General features: G+C 38.9%; 1 protein-coding gene across 5 annotated transcripts in view; it reads right to left on the reverse strand.

The window, feature by feature from the left end:
- Window positions 1–15,931, reverse strand: part of ELF2 (E74 like ETS transcription factor 2) — a 32,301-nt gene extending 16,370 nt beyond the window's left edge. The window contains exons 1-4 of one of the 5 annotated variants that reach the window (XM_056489907.1): window positions 15,796–15,928; window positions 10,202–10,397; window positions 9,788–9,933; window positions 9,043–9,208 (exon numbers count right to left, since the gene is read on the reverse strand). In XM_056489907.1, coding sequence (XP_056345882.1) covers window positions 9,043–9,094 — 52 coding nt within the window. In that variant the 5' untranslated portion in view covers window positions 9,095–9,208; window positions 9,788–9,933; window positions 10,202–10,397; window positions 15,796–15,928. Of the gene's footprint in view, window positions 1–9,042; window positions 9,209–9,787; window positions 9,934–10,192; window positions 10,398–15,795 lie in introns of all 5 variants that reach the window. The other 4 variants (XM_056489905.1, XM_056489904.1, XM_056489910.1 and 1 more) reach the window with 4 other exon arrangements.
- Between the last annotated feature and the right edge of the window lie 204 nt (window positions 15,932–16,135).

A 16,135-nucleotide genomic window follows, 5' to 3' on the forward strand; every position in this document is an offset into this window, starting at 1 on the left:
GTTCAAAATGAAAATAAAAAGAGTATTAAACATGAAGTTCTTGGTTTAATACCAGTTTCCTAAGCAGCATTTATTTACTGCTGCAAGCACAGATTTAGCACAATGTTTGCCAGTGCACATGAAATGGATTTGAACAGCTGCACACAAGTGTTCAGACTCTTCCCTCTCTGATCATACACACAGGGAATATCACTGGATACCCAAGGGATTCCAGTCAGTTGAAAATGAAAAGAATCTGAGCCTGTGCACTTTCAAGATTAATATGCAAAAAGCCACAACAAATTATGAAGTGACCTGTGCATACCTTATCTATATTAGTATTAAAGCATAACACTGTCTTTAAGGAGGAATGCAACTTTCTACAAAAGCCCTACAGTTTCATCTGTTTAAATTATATTATTTCTAATACTTTATGAATGCTGATTGATTTGTTATGCTAATAAAATCTTATTATTTCAGGGGAGAAAAAAGACAGTAAAAAATAGCAAACGTGTATTTAACTTTTTAATCTCTTTTAAAGCCCCCTTTTTAAGCTAACAAAGAGGACTTCAAAATCTACTTAGTGGGTGGCCAATGAAGCAAGAAATACTGTAATGGAACAGGGCCACAGGAAATTGCAGAAATTTTATTTCTCTGGCATGAGAAAAGTTAAAAAAAAAAAAAAAAAAGTAGAGGAACAGATTCCCAACCAGCATCAATCTGTCAGACACAAACACATTTATTTACCCTAGTTTATTGTTGAGGGGGTTTTGTTTGTTTGTTTTTACTGTTAATATACAGAGACTAAACTTTATTGTAGTTTTTTAATGCACAAGTTCAGCTGTCAAGATTGCCAGATTTACCACATTTACCAACTGCCATGAAAAAAAAACAGTGAAAATGTCATTCTCCACTCCCATAATCTCTTACACAAAGTTGCATTTCCTACAACTCTCACAAAATATGATGAAAACATTCTTTGATAACAGACTAGTTTCTCCTGGAAAACTACTTCACAAGCATTGTAGCTTGAAATGCTAGAAGAACAGCCTTCCAATGGCACCTTTTCCTTCCACTGACAGCAAATAATTAACCAGAAAGAAAAAACTGCATGCATTTAATTACTTTTAGCCCCAGAGGATTCCAGTTGTATTCTAGTAAGATGAAGCTACCCTGGGAACAGGCAATTATCATAAAGCACTTGCTTATTCTTACAGAGGTGAGTTGCTTGAGCTAATTTAAGTAAGTAGAGGCTAGAAGGCAATCTGTGTGCTGGCCCACAAAAAGCAGTTGTGGGAAGACTCAAACCATGGGAGGGACTCCACGTTGCAAGCAGGTTCCAAGCGTGAAAATTAGAACCACGCTGTAAAGTTCATAGGGAACTGTTTCCAGTAGGAAAGACCCCATGGCACAGCAAAAGAGACTCCTCTCCCTAAGTGAACTAAATCAGGTCTTTTAGAAGTGACAAACTGCCTAAAAACCCATGTTTTGTCTCCCTGCACTGTCAGTGGGAAGGAGGAAATGGTATTCTAAAGATTTATTTTTGTTCTTGTTATACTCCTTTAATTCTGTCAATAAATTTTTCTTTATAACTTTTAAAGTTTTAAGGCTGCTTTACCCTTAAAGTGTTTTTCTCCTAATCCTTATCTCACCCCATTAATTTTCTTTCCCCCTCCTCTGCTTAGCTATAGCAGAGGAAAAAGAATAAATGATTTTCATGGGTGCACTGGCATTTGGCTAACATCAGCCTGTCACAGTCTGAGGGCAGTATTTGCAGTCTACACATGATATTGCAATGATAACACAGTAACAATCCTGAAATGGCAACCACTTCAAAAAGCTGCAAGTAATTTCAGAAGTCCAGGCATGCCCTGTCCTTAGTGCCCAAATCATCTACTAATTTTAAAATTACAGAAAGGTTTTGCCCAGGATCCTAAAGAAATTCCCATCTATTACAGAAGTACCTGCTGTCTTCAACAGCAGGCAATCACAGTTGACAGCTATTATTGCATTTCAAAGGTAACAATACAAAGAAGCATTTTTAACAGTTAAATGGCATAAAACATACAAGAAAATTCAGCCATCTATATTATCAGCACATCAACATAATCATTACCATCCACTGTGGACTGGACAGTAGAAAATGCCCAAATAGCAAAATAACCACCAAGTGTCCCTGGAAAACACAGGGAAATATTGAAAAAAGTGGTCCATGACATTTTCTTGACTACACCACATGAAGTCTAACAATACCAAAGCCGAGTGCCTGTCACAATCTGCACCTTTGAGTGGACTCAGGATCCTGCTGTCACTATTCATACAGCAATTAATGATTCCAAACAAAAAAAAACAAACAAATGTGTCCTCAGGATTTGGCACTGCCTCTGACAGACTGAAAAAGAGTTAATCAAAATTGCAAGTGTCTATATTCCAGCCTTATTACTTGTGCATGCAGAGTAAGAAAATTCAGCTGTCTTGAAAAAAATTAAACCAAACCACAAACAATCAATATTTACACTTCTCTTCTTTATAAGGAAATGCTTTCTTTCCTGGGCAGGCTATTACACAATGATAAAGCAGGTATTGGCATAGCACTTGATATGATATTACAAAATTAACAGTATTTAAAACTGGTAATATGCTGGCATATAAACTATGCTACACTTGAGCAATTTCTCTGTCCCAGATGTATCATTTTGATGTCCTTAAGGCTTTTCTGATAACAACAAACATCTATTCTGTAAATCCACTGAATGACTAAACGTCCTGCTCAAACACATACTACTTTATTCTCATCCTACAGTTTGTTGTCAACAATCTCTCTTTTAATATGCAAATCATCTTGAAAAATTTGTTACTTTCAAGAGTTTTTCACTATATATTTGATCAATAAACACTACCTGTGCACTCATAGCACAAAGGGTTTGGATACCCCACTGCATTCTAATTTCAAGGTAAAAACCCCCACATTTTTCAGCTTACATTAGTAAAATGCTGTGCCTGAGTCTTCACAGTAACAGTTTTTTAAATCCCACTCCCAGCTGCAACTGGAGTTGGGAGTTTAGAGGAGAATCCATCTGTGCATCTGAAGTCCAACCCATAATGCCCCACACTAGCAAACTCTTGAATTATCCTCACACTAGCCTCAGAAAATAAAAATTGTGCATGAAATGTGTAGTTCAATGAGGCTTTATTACTAAATAGTTAGTGTTGCAGCATGCTTTCAGTATGAATGGAGCACTGAATGCTGCAAGGCAGAAACCTGAAATCTGGGAAGAACTGGACACCACAACCTAGCTGTTACCATTATGTTAAACTACTATCATCCATGGAGCAGTTGTAGAGCTCTTTTCCTTAGTTTCTCAGAAAAGAGAGCACCAACAAAGATGACATAAAATCTAAGTTGCAGTTGCATTTTGTTTGTTGAATTAAGAATGTTACTGAAAACAATGATGTATGCACCCTTGGCACAACTGCTCCAAGCACTACACAACAGCACATGCAATAGGAGGGGAATAATTTTGCCTCACTGTCATCAACATTTAACCACTAAAAGTGCAATGGATTTCTTGGCAAAAGAAGGATTCACATGGATGCAGCAGCAGTAGCAGCAAGGTGTGAAAAATAAAATTAGTTGACATCCAAAGGACAAATTCTTAACCCATTAATGTGTAAAAGGCATCTAATTCTTGCAGTAAAACAAGCAAAGTTTTATGTTGTTTATCTAGCTAATAGGCTGCATCTTAGCTCTTAGAGGAAGACAGCATCAACTTAAAATGAGAGTTTAATCAAGTTGTTAGAATGTCCAAATTCTATTTTTTTGTAGTCAGCACTGTCCCCCAAAGCAAATGGTCTCTCTGCATGTGTAAAGTTCTCACGGAGCTGTCAGTGTAAGGAAATGAAATTCAGTCAATAGGGTTTGTCAGCACTAAAAGTACACCAGATGCTTGTGTTTACTCATTTTTCCTAAGAGGCAGTTTAATCAATGTCTGGCCAGAATGAATTATAACCCTGTTTTATCTATCTCTTACACACACACATACCATAACCACATAAGTAAGATTCTAACCAGATCCAATACCAAGTTCTTAGTAGATGATATTTAACTGATGAAAATTTATCTGAGAAGCCAAAGAGTTCACAGGCTCAAATTTCTATGAGAGACATAAGAAGGAAGCAGTTTTAATCATAATAAGGGAAGGCACATAAAGAAAGAAGAGCAAGCAGTAACTACAGACTGGACATAGAGATGCAAAGCTGATTTCCATAGTGATAGCTGTGTAACTAGTAATCTGAAATTTCCTCTGAAGAAGATGATTTCCCTAAAGTATGTATTTTATTTATCCATTTGTTTTATTTTAACTGGGGGAGAGTTAAGCCTAAACTCCCTGTTGATTCAACATCCTCCCTCCTTAAAGGTGGCTATCAATTTACATGATAGTTCAAACCAAACTTCTTTGTTGCCCAATATTTTTCCATCCCGGAAAGGGTCATTTTCAGTTCCACATTTTTTTCATGCAGATTTTCCACCCCACTGTGGCAATAACAGTTTTAGAATCAAAACAGACTTTCAACTTTTACCACAGGAAGGATTTCTGACAGGACATGAAATTAAAAAATCTGGTGACAGTTCACAAATTGAATGATATTTCAGCTTGTTGAAAATAGTATTTTTTTTTCTTCCCTAATTCAAAAGTTGTGATGAAAAAATAAATCCAAAACTTGTACTTGGTGTTTTGATGCTTGATAAAAAATAGGGGAGAAAATACTATTCCTACAAGATGTTAGAGTCACTAAACAATTAAATCAGGGTCTACAGTAGCAATCCTTAAATACATGTCTTAGTCATGGTCTGCAGATCTCAGGCATGGAGGATGCCTACTCTATTATTTAACTGTGTTGCCTTCCATACTGCTCCTATGGTAAATTATAAAATTGGATTACCCCATTAAATCCATGTTATAGGTTAAAAAATTATATTATAAACAAATAAATATGTTTATAATATAAAATATTATATTTAATATTGACAAAATAAACAGAACTGTAGCAATTGTTAACTTCAGATCGACTGTTCTTTAAAGAAAGCAGCTTCTGCTATTATAAACTACAAATGTTTTGTTGAATAAATCCTAAAATTGAAGGGCTAATTACTTTTAGGCCATAAAACTGTGCATGAAATGAAAGCAAATAAAATTTGAGTATTATTAAAAACTTGTTAAGCGATGTGTCTTTTATGATATAAACATGTTCACTGCTGCAGTAAACAAAATTTTAAGGCAGTAACTCTGTTCTCAATGATCTAAAGGTACCACTCCCAAGAATATCAAACAAAAAGGGGAAGAAATTTAAATACTCTGTCACTCTGAAGATTATATTTTCCTTTCCAATCATTACAAGAGGCACTCATTACTTCCACAAAGAATGTCATAAGGTCACCTGAAATGACCCAAATTTCTATATTTTGTTTTTCTAGAAAACTCCTTTTTCTATTCTGAACAAATAGACACATTTTCTGGAATAAAAAAAAATGAACCACTAAGTCTTTCTTGTTTGCTGAAAGACACTTGGGTTTTACTTCTGTAGTTAATGGATTAATTTTACTCTTAAAAGATTAATTATAAATAATGATCCTTGATAAATGAATCAAGATAGCTTACTGGGAAGGAGTCTCATGGGGGGGGGGGGGAAACCACCATACTCCACTAGGATTAACTAAAAATTCTTGAGTATTTATAATGATCATATAGTATATTTTATTGAATTGTGGTTCACAAATGTGAGAAGTTTTCTAATTAAAAACAACACTGCAGATCCTGATTCTTGGCTCAGCACTGACTGTCCTTATAGTCCACACAGTCTCAAATCCATTCACAGAACAGCAAACCACAAGTAGGACCATTCAGTGCACAGCATAGATCATCTCTTTAGTGTCCTAAGTCAAATTTCCCACAGCACTTCCCTACAACATTTTTCACACAGGGTACTGATCCCTATCCCTGGAGGCTGGAGTAATGCTACATTTTAATAAATTATGAAGCTTTAAATTAACTGCAAAGTAGCCCGAGGCTACTTGAATGTGTGTTGTAATGCTATAAACCATGTAAATCAGTAGTCATTGGCACTGCCAATGAACTGTCACAAGAAATAGAAAAAATCAGGTCCATGGCCAACAGGAAAGGGTGTATTATGTGTAAAGGGATCCTTTTTAAGTACTGCCAAGGATTCTTTAAGATGGGTTTTAGTATTTACCATGCTGCCTGCAGAATCAAGAATCACTAAACATATTAAGTCTACTCATTCTTGGTGCAACTATGATTACATTTATCAAATAACATGAAAATTTTTGTAGCAATTAATTCTGTCATTTATGAAGTAGAATCTACTGAGACTATTTTAGCAATAATAGATTTTTCTTCTAAGATGAACAGAAATCAAACTGTTGCACCTCTCTAAACTGGGATCATTAGCATAATAAAAGGCATGTACTTCAAAAAATTAACACCTTAAAATGCTCTTTAAACATTGTACCTTGTTTACTGCCTCAGCCTGCTTTCTCATTAACAATTACCATGGCACCTGCTACCACCTCTCTCCTACATTAAATTGCTACCTACCCACAGCCCAGTATCTCTACTACAAAATTAAAATTTAAAAACTGTGCACTCAGATTCACTGTCCTGCAATACATTGCTAAAATGGTGCATTAGCAAAATGAATGTTTCTCATGGCTTTCATGCTTTCCCTCTGCCATCTTACCTCTCTGTATGAGAAATAATTCAGAAAGACTCCTGGCTGTGCCAAAACATGTGGGTCACAACACATGCCCCACGAGACTGCCTCCCTCAGAACAGCCTAAACCAAGCACTCCTTTCACCAACACTGGACATTACTTCTGTGCAAGGACCACTACTCATTGTCATGTATAATTACACCATGAAAACCACACTGGATTAATAATTAATACACTACACAAATAATACTTAAAAGTTGAACTGTAGGAATGGGTGTGCATTCATAGTTTTTAAAGTCTTGATTAATTTTAATTTTCCCTCCACTTTTGGCTTCTCACTGCCCATTAATTCTTAGATAAAAACTATTAAAGCAAATAAATATTTGAACTGATTTAAATACATCATTATCTTATCATACTAAGTTTTAAAAAACATATTAATGTCAAATTGTGAAAACAAAAGCAACACAGAAAACATAAACAAACTACATGCAGTCAAGACACATCTCTTACCATCTCCAGTCACAGACACCAAATGATCAGATCAACTGTCCTATAAATTTTAAAGACTATACTTTCAAATACCAAGGCTTAGAAGCACCCAGATCCCTTTCTTTGAACAGCACCTTACATAAAACTAGAAGAGCTACAAGTTCTAAATTGTTATTTCCCCCAGTTTATCATGGCCATAAAATTATGCTTAAAAACATAGAGTTCATTTGCAGCAGCTCTTTATCCTAAAAGAACTGTAGCCATTAATTTAGCTATTAATCTACAAAAATCTTATAAGAAACAGCATTATTTAATGTTTAAAAGACAACTTCTGAATACAAAAACCTTCAAAGTATAAGCTCTTAAAGCTTTTCAAATAAAAACTTAAGTTGTAAAACTTAGTTTGGAAGAACATGCTCACCTCTCACTTTAATCTTAAAAGTCAAAAACTAAATTTAAGAAATACATTACTTAATAATTTCTCTTTACATTTATTTGTTGAACTTCTAACTGGCATATTTCTTTCAAAATGCATTTTAGTAAACTGGAATTGTAAGTATTGCCCCAAAACCTGCATCATGCTCACCTTGTGAAGTGATTTTTGCTGCAGTGCTACAGGATAACATCCAACTTGAGAAGGATGTATGAGCAATTGCAACCACTGTTTACTGAGAAATCTGCACTGAAACTTACCTAATCTGATGGGAATGCATATAGACTTAATGGGATGCCAAGTCAAGCAGCCGAGACAGTCTCTCACCTTTGTTTTGCTTTCCTGACATCATGAATTTAAACTCCAACTCTAAATTAGGCAGCTGCAGGATAGGAGCACATGCTACCCATGTCAAGTGCGTCTCACAACTTAAGTATGGAGTGCCCAAGAGGACCTGTCCTTTGGTTCCAGTTCTAGGTACTCCCTACCCCAACACTCTGCTAATCCAGCAGAAGTTTAACTCAACAAAAATACAGAACAGCTAAGGGTCTCCTGCTATTTTTCTTCTTGCAAAATTAGCACAGAGAAGTAAGAGAAGCAACACAAGAGAACAAGAGGGAAGGACAGCAGGAATCACAGTCCAACAGTCAGATGTTATTAGGCTGCTATAGCAGCACAACTCTTGTTGCCACAGACACTTCAAACACACTTTGGTGCCTCTCAGAAAAAGGAAACCTCCTGAATGTGTTCTTTGGAGAGAGGGTGCACAGGAAGATTTGTGCTTATCACTGAACAGTTCAGCTTTCACAGCAAAGCTTCACTCCTTTCTTTGTTCCTAACTTGTTATTTTATAGATAGATGTGTTAATTTCAATCTATGAGGTTTTTTGCCCCTAAAGGGACAGCCCAACACCAATCCCCCTAGCCACTCACTCCTGCAACCAAACCAGCAAATATACAACTCTTGCACCAAAAGGCAGGATAGAAAGGGAAGGGGCAAGAGTTGGAAGACGGGGTAAACAGAGCCATGCATTTCCAGCTGCCCTGCAGTTGTTTGGCTCATACACTGTAAAACTGAATTCTAACCAGCTTCCTGGCTCAACTGATTTTTTAAAATTCCAAGTGTAGTTGTCTAGTAAACTCCCTGCATAAGTAGCAAAGGCATAAATGAAGATCTGCCTGCTCATGAGGGAGGAGACACAGAGTTACAATGCAGCACCCTGAATGTAATGTGACATTTTTACCTGCCAAGGTAATCCTGTTACCAATGAAGCCTAAGCCAAACTAAGCTTAGAGGAAAGAGATGTGAACCCATGTCAAGACCTCCATCCTGTGGATAGACACACTCCTTGGGGATTTCTGAAAGTACCAAAACCTCATGGAAGAAAAGAATTAAGTAAGTCTACCTGTTTCCACAGTTTCAGTCTCAATTTCTTGTTCCTCTGCTACATCTTGCATCAGGTAAGTCTCATCATCATAAACCAGGACCTGAGCAGCGTAACCCTGTTCTAGTCTGGCACTAGGAACTGGTTCCACAACCACTGCTGGGAATTCAGAGACTGGCTCATTTTCCTATAGAAAGGAAAAAAAAAAAAAAAAAAAAAAAGGAAAGAAAAGAAAAGAAAAAAAAATGCTCTAAATACTGCACTATTGAACTCTACGTCAATATTTTCCTCTTATGTTCTTACATTCTTTATGGAATAATGATAATAATTCAAAATATTTTTAAAGGAAATTTTCTTCCAAAGCAAGAGATTAAAAGAATAAAAGATAGTTAGCAGCCATTAGAGGAGGCTTTCTAAATCTCAAAGATATTTTCCTGGGTTTAAGGACTTAAAATTTAAAGCACTAGACAGCTTAAGATATTAGAAAAGAGCACACTTTCTAATGAAGACACTCAGCTGTGGGAAGTGTTTCTTCTCCCTCTGCTTGATGAAAGTTAACAAAGGCTTTGACTATGCACTGCAAGATATCTACATCTGACCTGTGTCTTATGAACACATACTTTGGATTAAGTGCATAAGTTATTACAGAAGAACTAACTACTTCAAAGCCTATATTCTCATTTCTACTTATTTAAGGATCAAAATGTCTGTAAAAGCATATATAATGAGTTATAGTGTTGCAGAAGTAGAACCCTGCCAGACTCACCTTATTGAAAGCTATAGAAGAGTAGAATCTATTTCTTATTTGTTGCTAATAATACAAAATACAATAAAATATGCTGTGCTGACTTTAAAAGAGGTCCATGTATTGTTCTGCTCAACTTGTTCTATATCTCAAGACACGTCTGAGATCTGTAAAGAAAGCTTAGTATAGAATATAATTTTGTAAACCCAGTCTACAGTTGTACTGCAGATTTCAAAACTTCCTGCTTTCACTGCTGTGATAACAAAATCTTCTACTAAAAGATATTTGAAAAATGGCTGCACTCTTCCTCCTTACACAACAACCTCAGATCCATTTCATTTGTTTTCCAGGCAAGTTTACAGTGAAATTTTCTATCAAATTAAGATAAAAGGCTTCAAAGTTTCATAGTAAGTAAGTGCTATTTACTTTTCTAACCTCTTGATTTTTTATTTCATTGCTGTCAAACTCCAGGGCAGGGCCTCCATTGTCAATCACTACTGATGTCATGGTGCATCCCTCGAAGATTCTTTGAGAACTGTTATCTCTCTCGAAGATAGTAATGCTGATAACCTCAGGATATCAAAGGCTTGAATTCACAATCCACTGCTCTTAAACAGCTAGGCAGAGGTTGCTGAAACACAAAATAATTTTAAGTTATTTGCATAATTTATACTCAAAAGTCTTCCAATGTTTATTAAATCTCTTGCATGCTGCATCTCTACATAAAAATAGGGCACTAGCAAACACTGAGATAACAAAAGTCAGAATTTGGCCCAACATTTTTAATAAAGCCCATCCATTAGAAGACTACAACAATCGCTGAGGTCTGGAAGAAAACAGGACCATCTAATACACATTGAAGAAAAAAATTATCAACAGTACTTCAATATGCAAACTCAACAGGTCTGCTTTTCAATAGCAGGAAGCTGGCTTAAATGAAACTAATCCTGCACATTTAGGGAAACGCTTGTTTGGATTCATACAAAGTAACTGGGCTTCCTACAGGCAAGGTTACACTAACAAAAATTACAAATGCTGATCTCCCAGCCAGATGCAAACTAAGGAAGGAATAAGATAAATTCCAAAAGAAAAAATGTATACACAATTTAGAAAAAAAAAATTTTGCTCACATAGGCAGCCCACTTTACATGACAAAGCACGACTCATACCTAACTATATTTAATTTGTGACAGCACAAAGCCCCCACCAGTTACTACTTTATTTTCCATTGTTTAATTTGAAAGCTAGCACCACTTTTTGATGAAGATAGCTAAGACTTCTTCTGTTCCCTAAAGAGGACTCAGACTGAAAAGCCTTTAACAGGCATCCCTTGGAGCCATATACTCCTGTCACCCTCCAGATTTTTAGAACAAAAACCCTACTCCTTACCTATCAATTATTCCAAAAGTCTTTAAATTCAAAAATAAGTGAAGTAGAAAAACAACTGTTTATGAATACACTAAAATAATCAATCAGAAGAACAAAATTAAAAATCCATTTTATTGCAAAACCTTTTCTTCTTCTATAGTTTTCCATTGATATACACAACAGAAATATTTCCAATGAGTCATAACCCAAAATAGAAGTCCAAAGAAATTAAACTGCATTTTAATTTGGAAGCTGTTCAAACATCAGCATTATTCCTGCAACTCAGACTCGCAGCTATGTGAACATTCAGTGCTTCCTATGGTACCTCTGCTTAAGCACATCACAAAGCTAATTTCTTCCTCATGCAGAATATTAATGCAAACAAACAATCAATAATAATAAATATTAATGCAAATAAACAATCACACACTAGACCACATCTACTGTATATTTATATTTTACGTACTATAATCCCACACAGGTGGCCAAGTAACTGCCAAATTGCAGCAATTGAAAACACTCAATACTGTTTACAAGAACAGGTTCTCTCAAAAACATGTTATTTCTGTCTCCTAGGTTACAGAAGGTTTAGATTACTTTTATGCTGATCTGTCTCTACATGAATCACAGATTTCCTACAGAAATGAAGGTAAGGTGATGCGGGAACATAAATTATAATCCTCATTTTCCAATTGGGGCAGAAATCCTAATAAGGACCTTATAGGGGAAAGAAAGTACACAGAAGAATGTGTGAGATGCTAATCTCATCATTCATTAAAAGAATGGTATCTCCAGACATAATACATGGAATAGTCCTTCAATGTATTTAAAGTTTTTATATAATAGGATTTAACTTCATACTGACATTTAGTCAGCAATGTTTTCAAAACTCTGCCAGGGCAGAGAAAACAACAAGCCCACTCATCAGCAAGCAAGAAGGTAAAAGAGTTTCAGTTCAGTCTGGTTTGGAAGTTCTAAGATAAAGCAGACACCCAAACACACCCACACACCTCCATGTACATGAGGTTCCCACAGACACAGCCCTTCCTCAATGAACCAGCATTTCCCTTCTTCCCTTTCCCTAAGTACTATGTCTCTATGGGAGACTTCCTGTTTCTCCCTCAAATTTCAGTAGGACACTGAATCTATTCCCAATCCTCTCACTACTAAATCCCAACTCATTTGATTCCTGTAAAAGGAAAACACTGCCCGGTCACTTCCAGGAATCAGCTCAGAAATTCACATTTCCCAAGACTAAGTGAGCCAAAAAGGCCAAAAGACAATTAGACCCAGATTCTTAAAGTAAGAGATGATTCAGCTTTGTAAGAGACTAGGCAGTCCCCAGTGATACAATAAGCCAGCACACAAGCTGCTTCAAAGTACAATTAGTTTTGAATTACAGAACAGAATCCTGCAGAAAGATTAAAAATACAAACAAAAAGTACACACTACAAACTTGGGTCCTCTCTCTCTGGATAGATGCTTACAATAGAGCAAAATACAGAATAACATCAGAGGAGAAAAAAAGAAAAAAAACAAAAAAAAAAAAAAAAAAAAACAAAACAAAACAAAAAAAAAAAAAAAAAAAAAAAAAAAAAAAAAAAACACACTTCCAAAAGAAATTACCAAATCATGTTTTTACAGTTCTGACATCTCCTGTTCTTCCTGGTAGTGGAAAATTCAGAGAAAAACTAGTTCTGGAACATTTGGAAAAACCCTTACAACCACAAAAACATCTTTGCTGTTATTTTTATACATATCTCATGGGAAAACAAAAATAAATCTACATGCTCCCATCACCAAATAATAGAAAACAAAACCCCAACCAAATTAAAAATTCTGAATCTTGGATACTTTGCCTCAACAGCAAGAAGTTTCTAACTGTTTACCACTACAAAACACACAACAAAGACTCAAATTTTTTTGTAACTTTAACTGGTCAAGACAACCAATTAGAGCAAGTCTTCAGAGGCTACAGGGCACTTGTCATAAAGGCTGCAAAATACCAGTTCATTCACCTATTGAACAGTACATTTATCTGACCTACATCATGTATCCAAGAAATCTTCCTACAAGAAATCCAAACTGTTCCAGACCTCAAGTGAAGTTATTCAGGACTGAATTAAAAACAAAACTCTAAATATAAGCCTGCAAATAACTTTAGAATGCTTTCCCTTTAACTATAAAAGAAACTAGCAAAACAAAAAAAAACCCTGAAAACACAATGCTAGAAAAAAGATGTCCATACACAAAAACTAGACAAACACACAGAAGTCTGGGCAGCAGTGACCAGAGGCAGCTGCTCCTACAGCAACTTGGAACAACATCCCCCTTTCATTCAGGGTTTTATCCCAAATCCTCAGGAGAGATTTATGCAGATACCTACACAGATGTAGGACTCCAGCTAGCAGTAGCATCACACAGAGCTTTTTTTTTTTTTTTTTTTTTTTAAAGCAGACTTCTTTTGGTATAATCAAAATAAAAGTTCAAAAAGTTGGCTTGAAAATTAAGTTAGTTGTACATGCAGAAATACACCAGCCAAGACCACTGCAGAATCCCATTAACAGGGACAAAGCTTCCTAAGGGCACTGAGGTGTTCTTTCACAGGCAGAACCTCAAATACAGCAGCAAATGCCACTATCACTCTGACACTTATAAACTCAGTAAAACATTTCATGCTGACTGAAAAGTCTTTTTAAAGACGTTTTCCCAGATCATATTTACAGCTCTGGCTACCTGATTCACACTGGCACGTGCAGAATAAATGGCATACTGGCTTTCTTTTTCTGAAACTCAACAAGTCTAAGAACTGAAAAATCAAGTAACTGAAAAAGCTGCCTGAGCAGAAAAAAAACCCCTAAACTTCTTGCTAAAGTTTGTTGCAGAGGTTATATCAACATTAGGATACAAAGTAAACCACTGCATCCACAAGGTCCGGGGAGCATGCAATCCATGAAGCTCACAGTACCTTACAATTTAGAACAAGCACTACAATTTATAAAACTCAAATCAAAGTAAGGGATGGGTAAAGTAGTCCTAGCCACACCACACTTTGTAAGTTTTCATACAAAAAAAAGCAATAAATTTATTGCTGAATGCACAGAAACTATTACTCCAAATTACTCATCCAAAGTTTGCTCTGAAACCTCAATAGCTAAAGCTGACGAGCCCCAAAACATGTAAGCTTATAATGACTTAGAAACTATTAATGTTCTGCAGAAAGCTTTGTGGCTTCAGCAGGCTTCTTCTGGACTTCCCTGCATCTCATCCTATTAGCAGGCTCTCTTCCCACTGCTCTCTATTTAAAGATACCTTGTAACCTTCGCTTCCCTCCGACAGGAGTCTCGCATACTTTCCCTTAATTTGCACCTCTCCTTCCAGCAAATTGATTGTTGGTCCTTAACAATCACTTCCACGCCCCCACAAGCCAGTGTAGGGAGGAATTATTCATCATTTTACATACTAAAGCAGCAGCGACGATTAAATTAAAAGGGGATGTAGGTTTAAAAAACAAACCCCAACACAGACACTCTAAAAGAAGCAGCGTGTAAAAATCCCATAATTAGCTTTGATCACATATTCCAGAGGTCAAAAACTTGTAAGATTTGAGTTAGACAGCTTTAAGAAGGTAAAGTTTGACTTGCTTATGAGACTAGTGAACATAAAGATGTGTGTAACAGCCTTAACTTTAGGCACCTTCTGAACAAGATACTACTGAAACCCGAGAGATGAAGAGCATGTCACTGATGGCACCACACAAAAGAACCATCCTTTTCCCAGCACCTTTCCAAAAGCAACTAAGCCTGTCCACTAGAAGAGATGGAGTGAGAGGAGAAGGAAAAGCAATAAGGACTAGACCTGTTTTTAAACTTAGAGTTGTGCTGTCTCTGCTGAAGAAGTCAAATGACTAAAGAAAAGTCACAAGAAAGGCACCAGCGAACAGCCACAAGGGAGGGAGCAGGCAGAATGAAAAGCTGAATTATTCAAGAAGAGGGAACGCATTCAAAAGGCAACAGATAAACACGAACCGGGCTCACCCCGCACGCCGCTTCACAGCGGCGCTACAATGCAAACCACGCCGGACTCGCGCTGTTTATCGGCGGGGCGAGCGGCGCGGGGAGCGGGGCGAGCAGCGCGGGGCGAACAGCGCGGGGAGCGGGGCCAGCAGCGCGGGGCGAGCAGCGCGGGGAATGGGGCCAGCAGCGCGGGGAACGGGGCCAGCACCGCGGGGCGAACAGCGCGAACAGTGCGGGGTGCGCGGCGATATCGCGGGGACGAGGCACGGCAGCGGCGATCACGCATGACAGCGAGTGTCCAGCGCGCCCGGGCTGCCATGTTCTCCCCGCGTAAACAAGGCGCTGCCCCTTGGCGCTGCCCCAGCCGCCTCCCGCTCCGCCTCCGCGCCGCTCCCCGCGCAGCCCGGCCCGGGAGGCCACGCTGCCCCGGGCTGTTTACACTGACAGCGCCCGCCACCGACCCCCGAAACCGAAACCGCGCCGGCGGCGGGTGGGAGGTGCCGCCGGAGCGACCCCCGGCCCCGCCGCCTGCGGGCCGCCCCACACGGCCCCAGCCCGCACGGCCCCGCGGCCCCTCCGCACGGCGGCTGCCGCCTGTCAGCGCCCGCCCGCCCGCAGCAGCGGGAGCCCGCACCGCGCCCTTACCGTGGCCGTGCGCCCGGAGGCCGCGTCCGTCGGCCGGCCGGGCCGGGAGCAGGAAGCGGCGGCGCCGCCCGGGCAGAGCCGAGCCGGGCCGGGCTGGGCCGGGCTGGGCCGGGGCCGCCCCGCGCGGGAGGGGCGGGGGCGCCGCGCGCGACCTGCCCGGCCCGGCCCGGCCCGGCCCCCCCGCCGGCGGGAGCGCGGGGGCGCCGCGGGCATGCGCGGCCGCTGCGCGCCTGCGCGGGGCTCGCCCCGGCCGGGCGGCGGAGCGGGGCGCGGGCGGGCCCGCTCCGGGGAGCGGCTCCTCGTCGTTCCCTGCTCTTCGTCATTCCCTGCTCCTCATTCT

This window comes from Oenanthe melanoleuca, chromosome 4 (genome assembly GCF_029582105.1).
Source record: "Oenanthe melanoleuca isolate GR-GAL-2019-014 chromosome 4, OMel1.0, whole genome shotgun sequence".
Classification (NCBI taxonomy): domain Eukaryota; kingdom Metazoa; phylum Chordata; class Aves; order Passeriformes; family Muscicapidae; genus Oenanthe; species Oenanthe melanoleuca.